This window comes from Antechinus flavipes, chromosome 2 (genome assembly GCF_016432865.1).
Source record: "Antechinus flavipes isolate AdamAnt ecotype Samford, QLD, Australia chromosome 2, AdamAnt_v2, whole genome shotgun sequence".
In the NCBI taxonomy this organism is placed as follows: domain Eukaryota; kingdom Metazoa; phylum Chordata; class Mammalia; order Dasyuromorphia; family Dasyuridae; genus Antechinus; species Antechinus flavipes.
Genome location: NC_067399.1, coordinates 641,412,009 through 641,437,168, shown reverse-complemented (window position 1 = coordinate 641,437,168; position 25,160 = coordinate 641,412,009). Strand labels below are relative to the sequence as shown.

Here is a 25,160-nt window from a genome sequence, read left to right as displayed (position 1 = left end):
GTCCCAAGACCTTGACCTTTTTTTTTTTTTTTTTTAAGGTTTTTTCCATATCTCAGTTTGACTAAGGCAGATGCCTCACTTAGTAATTAAAGCTAGGTAAGAAATGAGACAGAATGGTTTTTATCTACTCAAAAAAAAAAAAAATCAGTCTGGAAGTAGAAGACTCAGGATTTCTGGCCAAAACAGAAGCAACTGCTATTTACCCACAAGTTATTACAATGTTATAGAAATACCAAGTATTTTATTTAATCTCCAGAATGCCATTTTTTAGGTCTTTCTATAACTTAGGAACTAGTAGAGGGCTTTGAAGATTTCCTGTTGCTTTCTTTCAGAGTACATTCTTAGAATAAATCATAAAATCTCAGCAGAGGTCATCTAGACCAACTCTTATTTCAATAGAAATGAAAACAGTGATGGAGAACTCATTATACTAGAGGTCTGTTTTAACTTTTGAAATGCTGTAATTGTTAGGAAACTTTTCTTTATATCAATTTGGAATTTGTCTACAACTTCCACCCGAAGTTCCTGGTTCTGCCCTCTGGAGCTAAGAAAAATAAATCCAATCTCTTTTACAAGCCACAGAACTAAATATAATATTCCAGATATCCAGGGGATATCAGGGGATCCTGGGTTTCTTTAGATCTAGAAGGTTTTCTAGATTAGTGATGTCCAACTAAAATGGAAATGTGATCACTAAGCCATACATAAACATTCCCCCCAGCTGCATACTGAATTAGAAAACCAATATTGGCTATAAGAAATGACAAGCATGATGAATTCAGAAAAACCTAGAAAGACTTAACATGAACAAAACAAAGTGAAGTGGGCAGAGCCAAGAAAATATTGTATATAGTAACAGCAATATTGTATAATGAAGAACAGTGAATGACTTTGCCATCAGCAATACAATGATGCAAGATTATTCCAAAGGACTCATAATGAAAAATGTTATCCATCTCCAGAGAACGAGACTGTATGCAGATAGAAACATACTATTTTTCATTTTATTTTTTTCATGATAGGCTTTTGGGGGGAGGGACTGGTATTTTCTTTATAACAAGAATAATTTGGAAATTTGTTTTACATGATTGTATATGTATAACCAATATCAAATTGCTTACAATCTTGGGGAGGAGAATGGGAAAGGAAGATAATTTGGAACTCATTTTTAAATGAATGCTAAAAATTGTTTTTACATGTAATTGGGGGAAAATAAAATATTCAAAAAGAAAATCACATATAACCTTATCTATATTCTATTGACAACTGGGAAATAGACCAAGTTCCTCATCTTAGAAAATTCAGAGTTGTGTAAGAGAGTTAAATTATTTGTCCTCAGTCACACAGGTAGTAGTAAGTGATAAAGACTAGCTAAATATAGAAGTTTAAATCTGGCCTCTAAACACAGCTGTGTGACCCTAGGCTAATGGCTTAACTTCTGTCTTAGTTTTCTTAGCTGTAAAATAGGAATAACAATGCTTACCTTACAGGGTTGTAGTGATAATCAATTAAATAACTTGTAAAGTGCTTAGCAAAGTTCCTGAAACTTAGCTATTTAATAAGTACTTGTTTCTTTTCTTCCTTCTTTTCCTTTTGGAATCATCAGGCTCCAAATTCATCACTCTTTCCACTATATCACATTACCTCTGAATATTGTGTTTCTATTGATACAGCCTAAAATCATATTAGCATTTTTGGCTGCCATATTACATTCTTGACTCATATTTAATTTGTGTTCCAGGCCTTACATATGGACTGTTGTTTAGCCAGGACTCCCCCATCTTGTTCTTGTGCGGTTGAATTTCTGAACCTAAAAATGGATGTTGAATGTATCCCTATGCTGAGGATACAAAAAAAAAAAAAAGCAAAAGAGTCTCTGCTATCAAGTTGACAACCTAATGGGAGGAAACAACATGCAAACAACTATGTACAAACAAGATATATACAGAATAAGCTGGAGATAATTTCAGAAAGAAAGTGTTAGAATTATAAAGGACAGAGAAAAACTTCGTACATATAAAGAAGATTTCAGCAGAGATTCTAAAGAAGTTAAACCCAGGAGGTAGAGATGTGGAGACAAAAGAATTCTGGCCATGGAGGAGAGCCAATAAAAATGTTCAAGGAAATGGAGTATCATGAGGAATAAATAGCAAGGTGCAGAGTCACTGGATTGCAGAGTTCATGAAGACAAATACAGTGTAAGAAGACTGGAGGACAGATCTGTATTTGATCCTGGAAATAAGAGGGAGCCATTACTTTATTAAAGGGGAGGGGTGACATGGTCAGACTTGCTCTTTAGGAAGATCAATTTGACAGGTGAGAGGAGACTATATTGGAGTAAGGAAAGACTTGACACAGGGAGACCAACCAGCAATCTACTGCAATAGTCGAGGTGTGTGGTAATGAGGGCCTACACCTGGGTGATAGTAGTTTGAGAGGAAGGAAGAGGGCATCATTCAAGAGATGTTGTGAAGAATTTGGCAATAGATTGAATATGGAGTGAAAAAAAAAGAAGTCAAAGATAACATTTGGATTTTGAGTGACTGGGAAAATGGTAATAGAGAATATTAGTAATAGGAAAAATAGGAAGAAGGAAGATTTTGTATGGAGGAATAATGAATTCCATTTTGCATATAATAAGTTTAAGATGTCTACAGAACAGTCCAGTTCAAGATGCTCCAGAGGCAGTTGGAAAGATTTAAGATTGAAGGTCAGGAGAGAGATTACAAGCATGCCCTGCTCTACTTCCAGTAATTTGAGGCACTATAGAGATACTGTATGCAACTACTTTGTAACCATAAAACATATCAGGCTTTTAAAAAGGGCCCTGAAATCTAACCAAATCAGGCCATATTGGAAGAAACTGAGACCTGAGAGTTGACTGGATAAGATTTCAATGACTACTCCTGAGCTCATTTATCTAAGGTGAAAATGTGAGTCAGTACAGAGTAGCAATCTAGAAACTGAACACCCATGATTTTCACCATCACCATATTTGCTGTTGCTCAGCAGGTTAGGCTAGGTTCAATGGCTCACCTCTTTCCTAAATACCAAGTGCTTTTTCTTTCATCTTTTCATCCTTTAGAAGGAAAATTCTATTTTCCTCCTTGATAGTTATAATGACCATAAAAGTTGATTTAAGATTAATGTGATTATATAACTTGTCTAGACTTAATTGTTCCAATCTGGCTACAGTTGATTTCACTTTGGAAAGAAATATAACCAGTCCCTGGAATGTAACACATCCCAAATTCCACATTCTGGCTGGCATTTTCTCTGCAAACTAAAAAAGAATTTGGTTTTCTTCCTTGGCATTAGAGTTAATCTACTCATCACCAGCTGCAGTCTAATACCACTTACTTTCCCCCTTATTAAATGAAATCACAGTTGCCAAGAATTTTAAGGTTAGAAGGGTCATTAATGGCAATCAATCAAACATTTATTAGAATTCCAAGAGAGGTGAAGAGGGAATATATTTTATATACCACATCATCTAGCCTTTACCCCCATAAATAAGGAATCCCTCTTGCCACACAGTTTGTATTAATACATGTTTAAACGTTAGTCAATTGATTGACTACAACATATAAGGATCATCGAGCCTCTCTGCTCAAAGACCTCACAAACTCACTATCTCTACTAGGAAAAAAAATGCCTACAAACCCTCTTTATTTAGCTAGGTCCAGATAGTGGTTTGTATAAATATATCTCCAACCTGGATGTTCCCTGGGGTCTTCTCTTCTCTACCTCATTATATCACTTACTCTGGAAATGGTGATCAAATCAAAACTAGCATTGAAAAAAGAATGAGTCCCCAAAGCTTTCATCAACATTCTTGTGACTTGAAAAACCAAAACCCTCCCCCTGACCACCAGTCCTTTATAGATATGTATCCCTTCCACCCCTATTTAGAATGTAAACCCCTTGAAGGCAATTCACGATAAGCATTTAATAAATGTTTGAGTCTTCTCCCCCCAACTTTGCTTTGCATCCCCCTATTTCTTCAAAAGAGCCAAGTTGTGAAAGGCTTTCAATGCCAAAAAAGAAATTATATTTGATCATAGCAGTACAGAGTCTCTGGAGTTTATTGAGCCAGAAAGTGTCATGGACATATCTGTAGGAGTATCGCTTGATATGCATAGAGATTTGATTCAGTGCCTGGCACATAGTAGACATCATTGATAAATATTGATTGATTGGTTGATTGGAGGATGGCTTGAGAGAATAGAAATAATGACCAAAAAGCTTCCATGCTTTTGCAGTAGTTTGGGAATGAGAGAAATGATAATTTAAAAAAAAAAAAAAAGGAATTCAGCAATAGTTTGCGGATGAGGGAAATGACAAAAAAGGAGAAATTCAGGAAAACATGGGATGATTTATATGAACTGATGCAGAGAGAAGTAAGCATCACTAAGAGAATAATATAGACATTTACATTCAATGTAAATGTAAAGCTCACTAAAAGGAAGATGAATTCTGAATAACTAATAATGTTTTCAGGAAACAATGAAAAATGCCTTCCCCTCATGGCAGAGAAGTAGAGAATTGTTATTGTTTGTTGAATCATTTTAGTCCAGTTCTGCCTCTTTGTGACACCATTTGAGTTTTCTATTTTGCTTTGCTTTGTTTTTGGCAAAGTTTTTGGCGTGATTGGCCATTTCCTTCACCAGCTTATTTTACAGATGAGGAAACTGAGGCAAATAGGCTTTAGTGATTTGCCAAGGTTCACACATTCAGTGAGTGTCTAAGGACAGATTTGAACTCTAAAAGATGAGTCTGCAGTCCTATGACTAAATCCATCACCTGCTGCCCCTATTTGACAAACATTACCTTACAGAATAAAAGTAAAATTCCTTATCTATGTGTATTCGAGTGCCTCCGGGGTACAAGGAAATGCCTAAGAATTGAAATTCTGTAGATGATAGTGAAACTTCTGGGACTGCTCTAAGTGAGAATTAGCACCCTGCCAGCTGACTCGGGTCATGCATTTCTCTTTTCCCCTGAGGCAGCTGGATTTCACTGGCATTGACATTTGCCTACATTCTGCCCTTAGGCTACTCCCAGCTTTGTTTTTTGCCAATCTATCTACCAGCCCTCTGCCTCAGCCTGCCAGGTCTACTAACAGAACCCTGAATAGACAGTGCTCAGTGCTAAGTAATAACTTAGTCTTTGTTCACCTCCCTACTGCTGTCTCCCCTAGAAATTATATTCCATCATTATCACCCCTAAACCTGCCTGTAAGCCATACAATTTGCAAATAAGTAACATGAAGCCCTGGTCTTTATAACTTAGTCCTATAAATTTATCTTCCTTTCTCCTTATTCTTTGCTAAATTCTTTTGGACCTTATCCCCACTTCAATTGACCTTACAATTACAATAAATTTTGCCCCTTGCCTTAGAGATGGATTCAAGCCTGGAAATTCTTTTGAGATACTTTGTGACACCAGTCTGTGACCCCAAATTTTTGGAGTATCATTCTGACTATCTTTCTGAACATCAACAGGTTTATTAGTAGAAGAGGTTACAGATAAAATGAAGAAATACAATAGACACCAGGATTGGCAAATATGAAGCAGAGTGGGAGAGAACATAGCAAGAAAAGAGGACAAATTCCCTAATGGAACTTGCAATTAGCCAGGGAAAGGGAAACATCCCATGAGATTCAAGTGTGCCCTTAGCTGGCAGGCTTTAGTACTTTAAAGGGTTAGTTAGCTATAAGGAGAAGAAACAGGTCTGAGAGATACCTTGAGACATATTGAGACTAGGAGAGATAATATGAGTGTGGATGAGGGACAAGGAAAAAGACATCAAAGAGATAGATTGACCCAAAGAAAGTTCAGCAAAGATGGCATGGACCATAAGCAGATTTATAAGGAAATTTTAATCTCAGGGACATGACAGGGATTTCTGACAGGACACACCTGTATGCTCCACAAAATGTGGGCCTCAAGGGCTTGACATAGCTTGGATTTCTTGCTGCTTGACACAGCAAGACCGGGCCAGAGAAGAGGGGGATCCTCCAGAGAGGGTGGGACCAGTAAGCTAAACTGATCTCAGAACCTTTTCCTTGCCTTCTCCAGGGATCAATTCCATCAAGGCTCCAGCTTCTCTTTGCCAACCTCACTCCAGAACCTCATCAAGAACTCTCACAACAGGTATCTAGACAGGTTTGACTGTCCCCAAATACTTCATATTTTCAATTATTTTTTTTAATCCTAGCTTATTCGCATAGATATAACATGTAGCATGGTAGAAAAAGCACTGGACTTGCAACCAGGAAGACCTCAGTTCAATTCTTACTTGAATACTAGTTTTGTAATTACAGGAGATATTTTTATGACATTGCTTTTTCTTTCTTTACACATTTAGTAGATGCTTTCTGCTCCTAGTCATTCATTCATTTATTCAGGAGCTAAATAGCATTGAGGTTACAACACTATGTTTAGTTAGAAAAAACTGAGTTCAAATCCAGCCTCAAGATACTAGCTGTATAACCATGGGAAAATCACTTAATCCCTGTCTACCTCAGTTTCCTCAGCTGTGAAATTAAGATTATAATAGCATCTCCCTTGCAGTGTTGTTGTGAGGATTACATGAGATAATATTTGAGGATTTTTTTATTTTTAATAATGATAATAGAAAAATTAATCATTGTTGTCAGTCCTTCATTCTCTTTTTGAAATTAAAGTTTTTTATTTTCAAAACACATGCATAGATCATTTTCAACATTCACCCTTGCAAAGCCTTGTGTTCTAAAACTTTTTTCCTCTCTCCTTCCACCTCTTCCCCTAGATGGCAAGTAATCCAATATATGTTATACATGTGCAATTCTTCTCTATATATTTTCACAATTGAGATATTGGTAAAGCAACTAGCACAGTGTCTGATACCCAGTAGGTACTTAATAAATGCTTCTTCATTTCACCCATTCATTCTTCTACATATCCAAGCACTTCTCATTTTCCTTTAATTGATCATCACCTCAATTATTACTCTTAGCTGTGGGTAATAATAATAATTGTAGCAGCCAGAATTTATATACTGCCTACTTTATGTGTTTGAGTATATGCCAAGGTTCTGTCCTTGACCTTCTCCTCTCTACATTTTCTTTTGATGACCTCAACAACTTATATGGTTTAATTAATCATTGCTATACTGATTTCTCAGAATTAATTCTCAGAATCTTATATACTTTAACATGTTTAACATTTATGAGTCTGCCTGTCATCTAGGGGAGGGAGTGGAGGGAAGGAAGGGAAAAGTTGGAACAGAAGTGATTGCAAAGGTCAGTGTTGAAAAATTACCCTTGCATATGTTCTGTCAATAAAAAGCTATAATAATAAAAAAAAATTATGTATTTTAGTCCTAGTCTTTCTCCTGAGCCCTAGTCTCCATATGAATAATTTAATATTGGATATTCTGAATTGATGTTTCTTAGGCATCTGAATTTAAACATATACAAAATCTAATTCATTACTAACCTTTGCCCCCAAACCCTGCTTTAAAAAAAAAAAAAAAAAAAAAAGCACAAATTCCAAAATGCAAAAAACAAACCCAAAATAAAAACAAAAATTCCTCTCTTTTGAGTTTTCCTATTTCTATTCAGAACACTATCATTCTTTCAGCAACCAAAGTTTACAACCTTGTTGTAATCTTAAACTCCTCACTGTCACTCACTTTTCATATCCAATCTGTTGCCAAATCTAATTATTTGTTTCCACATCTCTCATATCCAATCTTTCTGCATAGAAAATATATATGAGTTGTGGAAGTCAATATGGTAAGATTGGAAACTGATTGGACATAAGAAGAGAAAGAGATTGAGGAGCAAAAATAATGCTGAGTTTATAAATCTGGATATGCTGAGGTTGAGGTAGGTATTCATTGAAATATTCATTAGGCAGTTAGTGAAATGAGCCGGAAATCAAGGGGGAGAGTTTAGACTTGTTCTGTTTGGCACAAGAAAATAGGACTCAATATGAATGTTATAGAATATTATTGTTCTGTAAGAAACAGATTTCAGAGAGACCTGGAGAGAGTTACATGAACTGATCCTGAGTGAAATGAGCAGGACCAGGAGATCATTATACACAGCAACAACAAGACTATACTACAATCAATTCTGATGGATGTGACTCTCTTCAATAATGAGATGATTCAAACCAGTTCCAATTGTTTAGTGATGAAGAGTCATCTACACCCAGAGACAGAACTGTGGGAACAGAATGTGAGCCACAACATAGCATTCGCACTCTCTCTGTTGTTGTTTGCTTGCATTTTGTTTTCTTTCCCAGTTTTTTTTCTTTCTTGATGCGATTTTTCTTGTGCAGCAAGATAACGGTATAAATATGTATACATATATTGCATTTAACATATTTTTTTAAAAAGAAAGTAGGACCTAGAGAAATAAGTAGAAGTTCCTAAGGGGCAAATGTAAGCTATATGTAGAGAAAAGCCTCCCGATGAAGTCATCCCAGAGTAGAACAGGTTGCCTTAGAAGTCTTCAAGCAGGGGTTGAGTGATCACTTGATGAACATGGCAGTAGAGATGCTTAATGGTATATTAGAGATTCATTTCATGTATAAGTTGGACTAGCTGGCTATTGAGGTCCTTTCCAACTCTCAAATTCAGTGGTTCTATACACATAGGAGACTGAAGGGGTGGTGATTGTTTTCAGCAGTAATGGAGAAGTTTGGAAGAATGTTAAGTAGATCAAGAATTCTGTTTTGATCGTATTAAATTTGAGACGTCTGTGGAATATCCAATGTAGTTCAAAATAAGCAAGTTATTCTTTTTTCTGATTTTTCCTTCTATATGCTTCCCATAAACTGAAACATGATCACCCTAGTCACTGTTGTTTCAGAATCTTACCTGCCTTCTTTATGTAAAAATTTAAATATTCCTGCAACTAAAGAGTTCTGAAATAGATATATGTATATATATATTTATATATCATTTTGTCTATTTTGTTCTTTTACCTGTCTTCTCAAAATCCTTACAGGTTTATCCCTTAAATTCGGGTTCACCATTATCTGCAATTTATAGATTCTACTCTCTTCTCCCATTTTGAGGAATAGTGACTTTTCTATGACTCATAAGTGACATCTACAGGAGAAACTATAAATTGCTTAGTCTGGCATACAAGTTGCCTCAAGAATTTATTCAAATATACTTCTGGTTTTATCTCCCACTCTTTTCTAATCCAAATCTTTTACTTAAGCCAAACTGGAGTGACTCATGATCTCTACTTTCATTCCTTTGCTCATGATCGACCCTCCCCAGTCGTAGGATTAGTCATAAATTCATGGACTGGGAGACATGCTAGAAGTCATCCAGTATAACCTCCTCATTTTTAAAAGCATAGAAACTAAAGCCCCAGAGGTCTAAATCCAGAACTGTGTTCACTACATCCATTAATTCATTAATTCATTGATTCATTCATTCAATAAGTATTGATTGAATACTTAATAGTTGATAACATTGTAGTGATCAGAGATAAATAAGACATAATCCCTGCTCTTAAGGTTGGTATGATCTAATGCATCCGTGTAGGTGTGAAATTGCTATAAAATTCTATAGGTGTTTAGAGGAGGGGAAAATTGTACCTGTGCAGGATCACAGAAGAATTCATGAAGCAGGTGGCAACCGGGGTAAGCCTTAAAATATGGATATGAACGATTTCAATAGACACAAAAAGGGTAGAAGCCACTCTAGGCAAAGGAAACAACACAAGCGAAGGTGTAGAGTTGAGGGAGAATAGGTTGTATTCGGAGATAGGGACAGACCAATTTGGCTTGAGCACAGGTGACTAGGGGAGAAGCTAAATCTTGAAAGGTATATCCACTCTCACCATCTAGATTATAAACTCTTGGATTGGCAAGGACTTTATCTTCTATTTTTATCCCCTTAAATGACCTAGCACAAGTCTTAAGCACACAAAAAATATTTGTTGAAAGCATCTGTCCTTGTATATGGACTAAAATATATTTTTGTTGACTCCATATTGAGTCAATGAGCTAAATTGTACTTTCTGTAATAAACAGTTTTTGAGGGAGAGTAAAGGAGTATCATCTGAAAAGTTTACTTATATTTAGTTTGGAGAAGTTTAAGGGGAGATTCAGACAATTAAGTATCAGTTTCCCCTTCTGTAAAATGAAGAGTTTCAAATCCCAGCTCCAAGTTCCACAATTCTATTTTCCTAAAATTGCTGGAGCAAAAAGGGACTTTAGAAAGTTGTAGAGAAGGGTGAAAGTTGAAAACTATATTTGTATGTATTTTGAAAATAAAAAGCTATTATTATGAAATAAAGTTTTCCAAAGCGGAAAAAAAAAAGAAACTTGTAGAGAGAATAGATGTAGTCATAGGATCAGAGTTAGACCTGGAAGATGACCTACAGGTCAATCCTTTCATTTTACAGATGAGGAAACAGGCGTAGAGAGGTTGTGGCTTACCCATAAAGCATACACTGTCTGAAATAGTGTTTACACTCAAGTCTCCTGACTCTCAGTTCATCACTTAAAGAATCATCATCCAACCCTGCCTCAGAAAAGGAAGTGGAGGCCAGAGAGAAAGGTGATTTGATTTACCCACTGTCCTGCAGCTATTCGGAAAACAAGATAGCTTTTTTTTTTTTTCCAAATGTGGGGCTATTATTTGGAAGAGGGAATTCTATGTTGTCTGTCACAGTAACAGAACTATGACTAATGAGTAAAAGGGAAAAAGAAGCAGATTGTGATTTAATACAAGTATTGTAAAAGACCCTTGACTTGCTTTCCCAATCAATTCAAGCAGTAGCATGTTGGATCCTCAAAGGAGTTGGCTACAGCTCCCTGTTGGACATTGAAGGCAAAGAATTTTCTAAGATTTAAAGCTGCCACATAATAGAGTCTCTCACTGAAAATATTCAAGCAAAGGCTGGATAAACTCCCAATTAAGGAAATCATGGGATTTCTGCATTAGGTGAGAAGTTAATCTCCCCTATCAGAAATGTTACGGAGAGAATTTACTGGGAAGTGGAAATAGACTATCTTTCTATTTCTATATAATTCTAGACTATAGGATTTGTGTATTCATTAGGTGAGAGATTTGGCTTTCTTATCTTTCTCCTCTTATCTGGTGATCTATCCCTCAGTTTCTGATTTCATTCCATAAGCAAAAAGGCCACTCTCAAAATGACTCATTCCCTTTTGTAACTTTCAACTGCTTCATTTTTCCAATACTTATTTGAAAGATGTCTTTATAATCATCCAAATTTGTGTGATTCAAATTCTGTCTCAATGGAAGAATAGTCCCCTAATCTTCCAAAGAGCAAGAGAGATGGTTTGGGCCATCTGCTCCAGGACAGCACAGCTGAGTTTGTAAATGCTCTATTTATTGGGGGCCTCTTAAAGGCCATCTGGATCTCTCAACCAGGAAAGTTGTCATTAGCCATATGATTTCAAGTTTTCATGAGGCCACAGAGCAGAAGGCCAAGCAGAAGTACATCTGTGTTTAGGCTTGCTCAAGTAGATGTTCTTGATTCTCTAGGAATCACAAAGCCATCTAATCTTTTTTTTTCCATTATGAACATTTTACACAAGTCCAGAAACATGCCATGCTATTCACCTTTGTATTTGCCAAATATTTCTATTACACTTTTCAATTTACCTTTTTCAATTGAAGCTCAGCCCTTAAAGTTGAGTTGTTGGGGAACAGGATTGTAAATATTCCATCATTGAATTTTCATCCTTCTAGGGTGTGTCAAGTCTCCCTGTTCTTACTTTTACAGGTTCTTTGTGGATAGGACAGCTGTATATTCCAGCAGAAAAGGAAGAACATGGAGCTTAGATCATTTCAGACACCAAGAGACTAATTTGGAGTGGGGGAGTTAAGAGTTCAGGACTTTGGGCATTGGGGATGGTAGAGATTATAACTTCCTAAGATTTTGGGATTTTAGAAATTGCTTTAATGTTGGATTTTTATAATTACATATATTTATTTATATTTTATATAAAATTTATATTATGTAGAAATATATATTTAAATTATATTTGTATATAAATTATAATTTAAAATAATTTTATAATAACTCCCTGGCTTATTAGCTGTCTTTATGACATTGGACTTTTAAGTCCTGATACACTGCATTAAATACTTGAACTGATCTGTTGAATTCAAATTACCTAAAGCCAAGTTGCGGTTCCTATTGCAACTATAGAGAAGAGAGCACTTCACTTATGGAGGATTAAACTCAAAAAGTCTCCCATTTGAGAATTATGAGATCGGTCTTAAGTCTCTCCAGTTAAAGACTTTGAACCAGACAGCTCTAATAAAATCTTCAGGGTTTTGGAGTATTATCATTAATAGTAACAGGAAGATAGATAACCAATCTCAGGATTTGTAAATTCTTCCTTCCTCAATTTGAATTTCTCATTATTAAGTAACTAAAAGGCCTTTGCAAATGATATTTAGGCATTAGGAAGTAGGAAAAAAAATCTAGTCAACCATTTACATCAGTGAACATAGCAACTGTTTACTATATTACAAACTTTTTAATGATTATTATCAAGGAACTTACTAAGCATTATCTGTCCTGTGATCTATTCCTTTTATAAACCAGGGGAAAACAGCACATAGTTTTCATGATTTTTTCAAGTAAATCAGTGAGAGACTAGAACTAAGTTCCTGGCCAACATTCAGTACATGGGGTCAGGCAACCTCTTTTTGAATTAATTCTTTCAGAATACTGGCTGTGGCATTTTAATATAATGAATAGCTTAGTTCAATGCTTTCAACTAAATTAAGATCCACAGTGCAAAGGTTACACAGAGTAAAGAGCAATGCAAAATCTAAACTTTAACTGACCGATGATCTTCCAGGCCCAAGGAAAGTCAAAAGTGCTTACCCCATTACTCTAGTCATGAAGCAATAAGTTATTTTCAAATATGGACATAAAATACTCATTTGTTTTTGGAAATAAAATGCTGGGCGAATATACTTGTAGAAAGAACCTCTAGTTTTTACAAACCTCTCATATCCCCCACGTCTATTAGTATTGCATTGTGACTATACAACAAGCAGCATGCTAAAGTGGAAGATTGGGAGTTGGAATCAGGGGACTTGCCTTTGAATCATCCTTTCCTGTTTGACAACACTGGCAAAGTCATTTAGTCTCTCTGATTAAGAATAAAAATGATTAGGATTCAGAAAGGTGAATTATTATTTACTTTGCCAATTAATGCAAATATAGTATGTTCCAAAGGAAGACACCCTCTTAATACAATTTCACTTAACAACAGAAATGGGGCAGATCTTGTTTTTTTATCTATTAAAATGGGGAGGAGATTCTTGAAGTTTAGGCTAATTGACACTTAAGGTTTCTTCCAGCTCTAAGTCTTAAAACATTGTATGTTTAATCTTACTCTGCATGCTGTCCTATACCTAGACTTCTCTTAACTAAATTCCTGTGTCCCCTAAAGTCAGAGTGGTAAAATGAATCTTGGTGGCCTTGAAGCCATAAAGACTTGGCACTTAAGCCCTACCTGACACGCTTTAAAACTAAAACGTGGAAGTATCAATTTGCATTGGTACAAGATGTCCCAGTCAAGAGTTCCCTATATAATCATGCCTATGGACACGGTCCCCTTAAAACTCAACTCAAATTTTCTGTTTTACATAAAGCTTTTCCTTAACTTTTTCTCCTTTGGAATTCAACTAAAACTTGGTTCTACCTTTTCTAGTGAATTTATCATCTAACTCTTAATGACTTGGTTTATCTACCTAAATGACTGAATTTGAGGATAGCAAACACTTTGTTACATTTACTTGGGATCAATGTTATAGCCTAGTTCAAAAGTAATCTGCATACAATAGGCACTGAAATGTTTGTTGGAGACATGATACATTTTATTCCTTTTACTTTTATTGGAAAACTTAGATGTAAGCTAGAACTCATAATTTATAATAACTAGGATAGTTTCCTTTGTGAAAATTAATAGCACACCCTAGAGTTGAAGGAAAAGGACAATCTGGAGGAGTCCTTTTTAGCCTTAGGCTCAGTCCTAATTTCATATCAAGATTAGCATACTGCTTATTAGAATTACTGATCAATATTTTAAAACCCTTTTACAGAGTCTCAAAAAATTTCTCGAATCCTTAAAATGACTTGATTTTTATGTAATAAACTTGCTTATAGGAAAAAGAAAGTTTGTGACTCCTTGCTATAAAGGCAAATGTAGGCTGAACAGTACTTGGATTAATATAAATTGATTTAGGAATTTGATTGGCAAGACAGTAGGTTAAGGAGTTGAAATTTACTAGCCCCTTGCTTGCATTTATAGGCAAGCAGCTGAACAATACGTGTAATATCTAGAAAGGAATAGCTGCTGTTATCACACTCTAGGCACTTTCAGAGTAATAGGTACCAATTTTGTTTTGGCAGACTCTCTTTATAAAGAAATTAAAGCAGAAACTTCAAGGTTTAAGGTAGACTATGCAAAACTGGGATTTTTAATTTCAGAATTTTTATTTTGCATGAATAGAACAATGTTAATTACAGTTCTACTTAGAATAATATCTACCACAGTCAATCTAAGTCCCTTAAACTTCAGTTTGCCAGGAGCAATATCACAAACACATAACTAATTGTTAACAATTTATCAACAAGACACAAAAGTAAAAGTAAATAATTCACCTGAACTGATGTACTAAATGTACTTAAATATCACAATTCAAATAAATAAAAAACAAAAAGTTAACGGAACAAGCTTTTCATGGGCATTTTCATAAATGTTTGGTCCATTTGTGGTCTATGTAAACATCTGACCTGGCATTTACACCTGCAAGTAACAAGGATTAGCCCAACAATAATTAATTAAAAGCATTTCCGGTGGACAATAGAAGGACCAGATTCATCATATTCCTGCTTGCTGATCCACATCTGCTGGAAGGTAGAAAGAGAGGCCAAAATGGAACCTCCAATCCAGACAGAGTATTTGCGTTCAGGTGGGGCAATGATTTTTATTTTCATTGTGCTTGGAGCCAGGGCTGTGATCTCCTTCTGCATTCTGTCAGCAATGCCAGGATACATAGTGGTACCACCAGATAACACTGTATTAGCATAGAGATCCTTTCGAATGTCAACATCACACTTCATAATGGAATTGTAGGTGGTCTCATGAATCCCACAGGACTCCATTCCCAGGAAAGAAGGCTGGAAGATAGATTCTGGGCATCGGAACCTCTCATTGCCAATGGTAATGACTTGACCATCAGGTAACTCGTAGCTCTTCTCCAGGGAAGAGGAAGAAGCTGCGGTGGCCATTTCTTGCTCGAAGTCCAGGGCAACATAACACAGCTTCTCTTTGACATCCCTCACAATCTCCCTCTCAGCTGTTGTGGTGAAGCTGTAGCCTCTTTCAGTCAAAATCTTCATGAGGTAGTCGGTGAGGTCTCGCCCGGCCAGGTCAAGTCGCAGAATGGCATGGGGGAGGGCATAACCTTCGTAGATAGGAACGGTGTGGGTGACCCCGTCTCCAGAGTCCATCACAATTCCTGTGGTGCGGCCAGAAGCATAGAGAGACAGCACAGCCTGGATGGCCACGTACATGGCTGGGGTGTTGAAGGTTTCAAACATGATTTGGGTCATCTTCTCTCTGTTGGCCTTCGGATTCAGAGGAGCTTCGGTCAGCAGGACAGGGTGCTCCTCAGGGGCCACTCGGAGTTCATTGTAGAAGGTGTGGTGCCAGATTTTTTCCATGTCATCCCAGTTGGTGACGATGCCATGCTCAATGGGGTACTTCAGGGTCAGGATGCCCCTTTTGCTCTGGGCCTCATCACCCACATAGCTGTCCTTCTGGCCCATGCCCACCATGACTCCTTGGTGCCTGGGGCGACCCACGATGGAAGGAAACACAGCCCTAGGGGCATCGTCTCCAGCGAAGCCCGCCTTGCACATGCCCGAACCGTTGTCCACCACAAGGGCTGCGATTTCTTCATCAGCCATTATGGAATTCACCTGGAAAACTGGGGTAAAGACAGTGGAGAACGAGTTAGACCCAAGGCTGGAGCCTGCTCACTTCCCACTGCCCCCACAACAGCACCTCCCAGGACTGCCTCTCAGATTCACGCGCACTGGGCCTGTCCGGGATAGGGCCACACCAGAGGCACCGGCCTTTGCCGAGGCAGCCACGGAGGGTTCGGGGCCTAGCAGAGGCTTTTGTCCCGGGGCGGTCCCCGGGCCAAGCGGCCTACGGACGTCAGGGCCTCCAAGAGGAGGAGCAGAATGCAGGCCTCAGGCTCTCCGGCTCCGCTGCGCGGCGCGAGATTGATGAGTCACCGGCTGTGCCGGCAGAGAGAGCGCAGCGGCCCAGACGGATCGGGGCTGCCCCGTCCCCGTCCCCGCCCTCCCTCGTCTTTTTCTACATCTTTCTACCCGGCGCATCTCGCCCTCCCCCTCCTTCCTTGGCCCAGCCGCGGCTCAGCCTGGCCCCGTTTAGACTCACGCTCAGAAAGCTCTTGCTCCACGGATCCTATTCCACGAAGACTGCAACTGGTATGTCACTCAGCTAAGGCGCGCGCCCGGCTTTTAAACTCACCGCCGGGCGCGCTCACACCGGAACCGGAATTTTACCTTATTCTGGTCTCCCATTGGCCGAATAATTTACCGTCTGTTTCCTCCCCCAGACCCCGCCCCTGTTTTGCCCCTTCCCTCCCTTTTTTCTTCTACTCCCTCCGGAGGAGGAGTCACTTCCGGCCAGGCCTCCCTCTGCCTCCCCTTCCGGCCTCGGCCCCTACCTCGCCCTCGCCCCGCCCCTCCCATTTCCTCCCCTCTAGGCTCCTCCCCTTTCCCCACCCCCATTCCTATTCCCCTAGCCTCCCTCCCCCGCCTCCTGCCGGCCCCGCCCCGGCTCCCGGCGCCGCTTCCGGTGCGGGCCCCGCCTCGCTACCCCCGCCGCCGCTGCCGCCTGCGGGCTGGAGGAGGAGGCGGAGGAGGCGGCGGAGGAGGCAGAGCCGGGGCCGCAGCGGCAGCGGCGGCCGGACGGGGACCAGAGCTGCGGCTGGACCGGGTCGGGTCGGGCCGAGGCCGAAGCCGCAGAAGGTAACAGCGTCCTCCCGGTCCCCGCTCCCCCAGGACTCAGTTTCCCCATCTGTAAAATAAGAGATTTGGAGGAAATCAGCCTTCAGCACCCCCCCCCCCCATTCCGCCGTGATGAAGAAGGAAGGAAAGGAAAAGGAGGGGGACTCAGAGGAGATTGTGATGAGGGGGCGAGGGAAGGGGAGAACCGAGGGAGTCAATGGGGAGAGGGCTATTTGGAAAGAAGCGATGTGGGAGAGCGCGCCGGGACCCAGGGGGACGAGAGGAGTCAGTGGGGCGGGGGCGAAATGGGGGGAACAAGGGGATCAGTGGGGAGGGGGATGAAAGGGGTCATTGGGGAGAGGGAGAGATGAGAAGGGGGAGCCGAAAGAGGTCCATGGGGAGGCGGCGAATTGGGAGGGGGAAGAGAGGGGTCCGGGAAGAGGGAGAGATGAGGAGAAGACGAAAGAGGTCAGTGTGGAGGGGGCGCGATGAGAGAGGTCAATAGGAAGGGGGCGAAATGGAAGGGAGGATGAGAGGGGTCAGTGGGGAGAGATGAGAATGGGGAGACGCGAGATCATTGGGGAGGGGGTGAAACCCTCCGGTGGGAAGGGGGAGGGGAGCACAAGACTGGCTGAGGGTGTGGACGAGTGTTGGGGGGCACAGGTAAATTGCTGAGTCAGATTAAGTGGGAGGTGGGGGGAAGAAGATGCAAATGGTGATTGCCTTGGAGATGAGGGGAAGAAGGGGGGAATGAGGAGGAAAATGGAGACGGATAAGGAGTTGGGTTAAAGTGGGGGGTCAGGGGTTAGGGGAGTAAATGATGTGGGTAAGGCTGGTTAAAACCTTAGTTCTTAAAGTGTGGTCCCAGAGGCAGGACTTCGTGGTAAAAACTTTTCCTGATACTATAAAACATTAATTTTTAATAGAGCGAATCTCCGTTGATATAAACCACATAAACAGTGGTTCTTTGGAGGGGTCCTCGATAATTTTTAAGAACCTAAGAGCCCTAAGACCAAAAAGTTTTAGAACCATCAGATTAAAAGTTGGAGTGGGTGTTGGGGGGGTATATTGTGTGAGCATTTAGGGGTGGCCCGGAAGGCCTGAAGAGGAGTAGAGTGGGGAGGCCAGACGAAAATGAAAAATAAAGCTAAATTAAAATTAGTTTTAACTGTGAGAAGGAAGATGGGAGAATGTATGGTTAAAGGTAGGGGAGTGAAGGGTGTTAAATGTGGGGAATCACAGTTGAGTCAACATAAGGCTACGAGAGTCAAAGGAGGGATAGGTAAAGTTGGGGTTCTGAGGTCAGAGTTAAGGTGGGATGAGGGTATTAAAATAGGGCAGGGCTAAAGAAGGTGGGCGAGATGTGGAGGCTCCAGAAATGTTGAGGTCTCCCAGGAGGTGAGCATAGAGAGAACAGAAAATGGCTTAAGAGGGGGCTTCCAAAACTGGGTTTGAGGAGCTTTATGGGAGCAAGAGAATACAGGTGGAATTGGGTAATGGGGTGTAGGTGAGATATAAATAGGGGAAGTAGTGGTGAGGAGTTGGAGAGTTATAAAGGGTTGGAAGGGCTTGACTAGGAAGAACAAGAGTTGGGGAGGAGAGGGTTGCAGTGCAAAGAAAACTCAGGGAGTGGACGGATGGGGTGGGGAAATCACAGGCTAAAGAATGAAGTGCAAAGATCAGAGTCAAAAATCAGTGTGTGTAGAGTGGGAGTTAGGGGTAGGGGGAGATTATGTGAAAATGGGGGTAGTCTGTGATACAGGAATATATATAAAGAGGGGTTGTTTTTGTTGTTTTTTAAGATTTGAAGTTTTTAGAGAGAGCAGAATGAATTCCCCAAATACAAGCAATACTATTTTTCTGACTAACCTGGTTGTTTTCATTGTGAGGACTGCTAAAGCCTTCAGGCATCACAAGGCAACTAAATTTTTTGTAACGTGAAGCCCCCATCCATGGTGCCACTCTATGTAACTGGGATTTGCTAAACCCTTAGTAAGAAGGAATAATTGGGTGGCAAATGAGGGCACTTCACTTGTAATTTTCTACTGGTATTAAAAGGAAATTTGAAGCACAGCAATCCCATAATTCTTTTTTTTTTTGCTGTTGAAGTTGCTTTATTTTTGAAATTTAAATGTCTCAAATTCTTTTTATCTTCCATATTCTGAGGGGAATAAGATGTTTCTTGTGATTAATTTTTTTAAAGTGAGAAATGTAATGAAAACTATTGCGATACTTGCTTTTTAAATACCCGAAGCAATGACGGCAGTGAGAAGCCACTTGGAATTTAAACGTTCCATAGAATGTTAGCAGCAAAGGCGCTATTCGTAAAATAAACATAGAAAATGAGGATTCTTAATCCATCTCTAATCTTTTGCTGAGCTTTAAACATCTCCTTTCTCATTCTAATCCATGAAGAATGTTCAGTGTCCATGCAGGCTTCTCCCTGAGGGTCTTTCTTCCCAAGATTTTTTGGGGTTTCTAAAGCCTTTTATTTGCGTTTCAGCCCTCAAACATTACTACTTATCAAGTCATGTTCTGTCCCATGATAACATACATGTGGAAGCAACAGTGTGCCATTATGGGGACTTTAATTTGCCTGAAATGTACATTATATATGGTCTAGTCACTTACCAAGGCTTAGGGGAAACATTATTCTATCCGAGGCACATGAGCTTTTGTGTATCACCTCTGTAACCCATACGGTGTTTGTTGTGGGGATTGGCTTGGGGAACAGAGGGCGTGATAGGGGGTGTGTGTGTTTGAAGAATGATTTGTAAGAGGAAGAATGCTGCTAAACCTGCCCCAGAATACTTTCCTCCTGAAAGGGCCCTTCATTTTTGTGCTGGTCCTTCAGCATCAGAATGGATGCCGTGATTCTGAAAGAAAGGGAATGTGGTGAAGATCACCTGGCAGTTACCAAAAAAATAATAAAAATAAAAAAGGAGGAGAAATTAGCTTTGCTGTTTATAGACAACATGGATATTTGCTTCGGATTAATTAACTTTAAAATCTCCAGAGGAATTTCCTCTTGTTTGTTTGAATGATGATTGCAATTTGAGACTCCTGCATGTTTCTTTCATGCTGTTGAAATTGGATTCTTTTTAAGGACTTAGTGTCCAGTTAACATTGCTCAGTCCACTGAACAAGCAGGCCGTCGGATTGTGGCATTTTGAAAAGCTTAATCCTAAAGAGCAGCTTTCTGGGTTTTTCTTTCTTTCCAAAGGTGGGGGAGGCGAGGGGAGGGAGCAGAGTTCTCTCTGCTCCATTTCTATATATGTCCAACTTGGCTGAGACATTCCTGAGGTTCTTGCAATTCTCTCTTCTTCACTCTGACCCCCTCTTGCCTTCAAGGCTCTGGTTTTAAGAGTCACAGACTGTATAATACAAATCTAGGTACATTCCTGCCAGTGGAAAAATAGTAATAACTGAAAATGTTGAGGGGGAAAGATCAGAACCCAGACAGTTGAAGAATAGGACCTTTCTAAATTTCTTTTTAAATGTTTAGAAAGGAACAACTGCACTTCCTCGTCATTCTCCTTCCCGCCAATTAAGGGCATAATCTGAAAGCTCAGCATGAGAAGCATTTACATTTAGTGGGAGGTCAGATATCAGATCAGGCTTGGGTTGCTCCTGGCCCTTTGCTGGGGAAAGCCTGTCAGAACATGTTTTATGTGACTGTTTTTTCCTTTGTAGCCGTGGTTGGGACCTGAAGGATCCACCGTGGATCCCGTGTGCCTCCTTGGCAGGGCCCACCTTCCCAGCCATGCCAACCGGCGGATGAGGCTGGAGGCTCTGATGGAGCAGCTGCAGAAGCAGCAGCAGCCGCCGCCGCCCGCTCCTCTGCAGATGGATTCCCGGGAAAGGCAGGAGCGGCAGATGCGAGAAGCCCAGCTGCTGTACGCCCAGCAGCTGGCAGCCCAGCAGGCCGGCCTCACCTCCCCGGCTTCCAAGGCTTCTGGGAGTCCTGCTCTGGGGCCCCTGGCCAGAATGCCACTGGCCGCAGCAGCCGCCCGGCTCGGGAGCTCAGAGCCCGACGAGGAAGAGGAAGGGGGGCTGGAAGAAGAGGAAGGGGATGGGGAAGACTCCGAGATCCCCGAGAAGGAGGCCCAGCGTCCTTCCAAGTATTTCCACGTGCAGAAAGTGACCCGTCACGACCCCCGAGCCACCCCCATGGCAAATCCTCCTCTTCCTCCACCACCAGGGCCGCAGAGGGGGCTGCACATCAAAGAGGACCATGCCAGAGAGGCTCCAAAAGCCCCCTCCTCAGTCACAGCGTCCAGCCACCCAAACTGGAATCTGGAGGAGCCGCTTCCGCAGGTCAGTGTCTGTTCTGGGGAGGCTGCCTGTGTCCCTTTACAGAAAGGGGCCTGAGACAGACCGATCTGGGGGCTTTCTTTCATTCAGCCTTGCTTTCAGGCCCATTTGCTCTCTCTTCTCCCTCCCCCTGGAAGGAAGTAAGAAGAACTAAAGCTTTAGGGAGCCTTCTGAGGCAGGAGCTGCTGCGCCGATTTCTCTCGGCTCTGGTGAGCAGAAGCCTGGACGTGGCGGGGCTGAGAGGGGACAACGATGAGCTGTAAATTAAGTGACTTGTTAGTGCTAAAGGGGGAAGGGGATTGAATGAGCACTGCCTGGGGTGCCAGGCACTGGGCTGAGCACTTTACAGATCGTGTCTCATTTGGCCCTCATGGAGGTAGGTGCCATTATTGTCATTCCCATTTTACAGTTGAAGAAACAGGCGGGTAAATGTCTCTGGGTCCCAGGTAGAACTTGTCTGAGGGGGGATTTGGACTCGGCTTTCTCTGACTCTTGGCCCTTCACCCCCCACCACCAGCAGCTTCTAACAAAGGCTTCCATGGTGAAACTAGTAATGTTAGTCAGGTCCCCATTTTACTGCCTTGTTCTTTTATGTGTATTTAGAGAAACAAAGTCAGAGCTAGAAGGAACCTCAGTAACTATCTCATCAACCCCTTTTATTTGACAGGGGGGGAACTCAGCCTGTGGAGGCTAGGTGACTTGCCCAAGGTCATATAGTAGGAATCAGAGGCAGAATTTGAGTCCAGCTCCCCGATCCTAGAGCCCTGGCTCGCTCTGCTGGAGCACAGGAGCTTTCTCAGAGCATATGTGGGTGTTTTTACATGGATAGGGAAGACTGGCTTTGCAGGAGCAGGGATGGAGCACAGGAGTTCATGAAGTTGTCTCCTTGAATCTCAGGCTCTCCCAGCCTTGGAGATGACTTGTTTTCCTGTCTCAGTGTCCATGCTGGTCTACAGGATAACAGAATTAGGGGATCTTCTTGTCTACCAACCTCATCTTTAGAGGTCCGCAGCAATGATGGGCCCCGGGTGGTAAAGGGTAAAGTGGAGATTCCAGCCCCAAAGTCCGGAGCTGGCGTTCTTAACCCAGCGCTCGTGGGGCCTTTGCTTTCCTTCCCCCTGCGCCATGTCGGTAAAATAAGGAAGGAACCGAGGTGCAGAGAGGCAGCCTCAAATCACTGAGTGATTCAGTAGCAGAGCTGGGCCCAGGGCCAGGGAGTCTCAGCTCCCACCACAGCACCTTGGCCGCAAAGCCAGGCCCTCCCAGATGATTTAAATGTGATTGAGCTCTCCGCGCCTGTGGATTGCCAGCAGCCCCTCCATTACCATGTGGTTGGCAGAGGTCCATGTTGAGTCAGCATGAAAGAGGGATCCCTGACAGCAGTGGGGGAGTTCGGGCAGCAGGCAGCGGGGCCTTGGCGGCCGGCCAGCCTCTGCGCACGAGTCCTGATTCCTCGAAAGTGAAGCCGCGTGTGAAGAGGGAGTGGAGCTTCCCGTCCTGGCCTGCCTGCAGGAAACCAGGCAGGTGTCGGGGTCAGGCCTCTGGGGCGTTAGAACGAGCCTCTCCAGGCTCCTGCTGGCAGGGAGGGATTAGTCAGGTGCTCCTGTGACAGGCCCCCGGGCCCCAGGGGCTGAGGCCTAAGGCTCCCACGTTTCTGAGCCTAAGTCAAGGTGTATTTGATCGCTTTTTCAATTAGACAACCAAGCAGGATGAGTTCCTTAGACTAAACTTCTCTCTTCCCTGGAGTAGAATCAGGGAACAATAGAAGTAGAAACAGGAGCCAAATCAGGAAGTGGAGTGACTTTGAAAAACCTTGGTGTGTAGCTGTAGCCCAGATATAAAATCCACCTGTTTTCACATCCTCTCCTCTGCTCATTTCTGGTGATCTGAATGAGAAGTTGATTCGCATGATATTGTCACTTGTATCCTGCCAAGACTAAAGAGAGAGAGAGACAGAGAATCAGAGAGGGAAAGAGAAAGAGAGAAACAGAAATGGAAAGAGAAAGAGAGAGTGAGTTAGTATGAGTTTGGGGATGTTTAGAAAAAAGAAGCATTTCTCTCGTAAATCATACAGGAAAAAAACCACAAAACTTTTTCTAAAGTTGCTATGACAAAGATCAGTCTTTTCTACAGTATTGTTAATAATCTATTGGAGATTGGATGAAATGGGGTGAGGGGATAATTATTTGATCTAAGTACTTACCCTCTAAACTTGTTTACTTTTTGTATACTGGGGAGAATATTGTGTCACCTAGTGGACACAATTGTTGGGCAGTTCAAATAAAAGAATGTATGGAAAGCGACTGGAAGATTTTAAAATCTTGGAGAATTGTCAGTTCTGTTTATGTTGTTGTTATTTCCTGGCTTTCAGCCAGAATGTTTTTTTCCAAATTTAGCTCACTTTGTGGCGTGCCAGCCTAAATTATGTTTCAGGTAGGAGAACAAACATTATAAAGTCAATTTTTATTTAAAAAACATGAAGACTAATCTCCTGACTAGCTACTTGTGTCTGGAACATTGAATAATTTGGTAAACAAACAGACATACCTGAAAAAACATTTTGAAAAGCAAGGTGGCTATCATTCAGCACTGGAAAAACATTTGGAAAGACTTTAGGGCTCTAGAGAAAGTGATTGAAAGCGGCTGCTATAGAACATGGGTAGCCATACTTTTTTTTTTTTTTTTTTTTTCAGATTCTCTTTGCTTTTCTACTCCTGGACAATAATTCGTTTCTGCAAAGCTGGGGTGTTTTTAGGGTATGGTGTGGGGGAGGTTAGTGGTGGTTGTTATTGTTATTCCCAGTAACAATGATAGGAAGATGGATGATGCCATTGAGCCTGGCTTTCTGAACCCCACTGGGCTTGGATAGCTGAGTAAATAATCGTAAAACTAGGCAACAGTTTTTGACAACCAGAGGGAAAAACCTCAACACAGCAACTCAGGAAGTGTGAACCATTTGGAGAGAGGTTTCAGGCTTCATTGTATAGAGGGGAAAGAAAAGGTTTAAGTGAGTTAGTTATGATTAATAACTAGGTTATTGTTAATAATCTCTTGCAAGTTGGAAGAAATGGGGTGAGGGGTTAACTATTTGACCTAAATTATTACCCTCTAAACTTGTTTCCTCTTTGTACACTGGGGAGAATAAATGATTGTGTCACCTCCTGGGCAGTACGATTGCTGGGCAGTTCAAATAAAATAACATATGGAAGTTATGATTAAGGCATTTGCCACCATAGGGCCAATGTGGAAAGATAGGAGGTGCCAAAAAAAGAACAAAAGAGAAATAAGATTTTCAGACTAAATGTAGTCATTGAAACCCTGGGTGAGCATGAGTGTCTGTGTCTAGTGTTCTGCGTCGATCCCTTCGGTTACTGAGTGAGGAGCGAGCAGTGGCAGATGATGATGGCTAGCCTTCCCCACCTAAATATCCCTGGTTTAGGATTCTGTGAGAGAAACAGACTTAAGGACCTGGCAGGGGGCAACATTTGCTCCTTACACAATATGTCCTGCTTGCTGTGGTGCTCTTTAAGATAAGCAGAGAGCTCTCTCCACCACAGTTACTACTGAGGTTTACCTGAGGCTCAGAGCTGTGGTAGAGCAAGTCACTTGGTCCTCTTGGCAAGTCCATAACCCAGGTGTTTATAGTGTCCATATTTGTATTTTGCTTTACAAAATAGTACAGAGAAAAAACCAAAGCTACCAGAGGCCTTTTCTTTGTCTATCCATGCGCAGGAAAGTGTGGCAGTCCCCTGGTTTCTGTTATGACCTGGAAGAAGGCTTTGAAAGCTC

At 41.3% G+C, this 25,160-nt stretch overlaps 2 protein-coding genes across 2 annotated transcripts in view; one reads left to right on the top strand and one right to left on the bottom strand.

Annotated features, from left to right (window-relative positions):
* Window positions 1-14,485: 14,485 nt before the first annotated feature.
* Window positions 14,486-16,589, bottom strand: LOC127551984 (actin, cytoplasmic type 5). Its single transcript, XM_051982250.1, has 2 exons — window positions 16,483-16,589; window positions 14,486-16,003 (listed from the first exon to the last, which is right to left on the bottom strand). Exon 2 carries the CDS (start codon window positions 15,981-15,983, stop codon window positions 14,853-14,855), a length of 1,131 nt encoding a protein of 376 aa, XP_051838210.1. The 5' UTR covers window positions 15,984-16,003; window positions 16,483-16,589; the 3' UTR covers window positions 14,486-14,852.
* Window positions 16,590-16,982: 393 nt separating this feature from the next.
* The window catches only part of ARID3B (AT-rich interaction domain 3B), a 49,030-nt gene continuing 40,852 nt past the window's right edge, over window positions 16,983-25,160 (top strand). The window contains exons 1-2 of the mRNA XM_051982249.1: window positions 16,983-17,078; window positions 20,751-21,374. Coding sequence (XP_051838209.1) covers window positions 20,835-21,374 — 540 coding nt within the window. The 5' untranslated portion in view covers window positions 16,983-17,078; window positions 20,751-20,834. The remainder of the gene's footprint in view (window positions 17,079-20,750; window positions 21,375-25,160) is intronic.

What these genes read in the sequence shown, in the direction of transcription:
- LOC127551984 (XM_051982250.1), bottom strand. Translation starts at nt 15,983, where the DNA reads ATGGCTGATGAAGAAATCGCAGCCCTTGTGGTGGACAACGGTTCGGGC.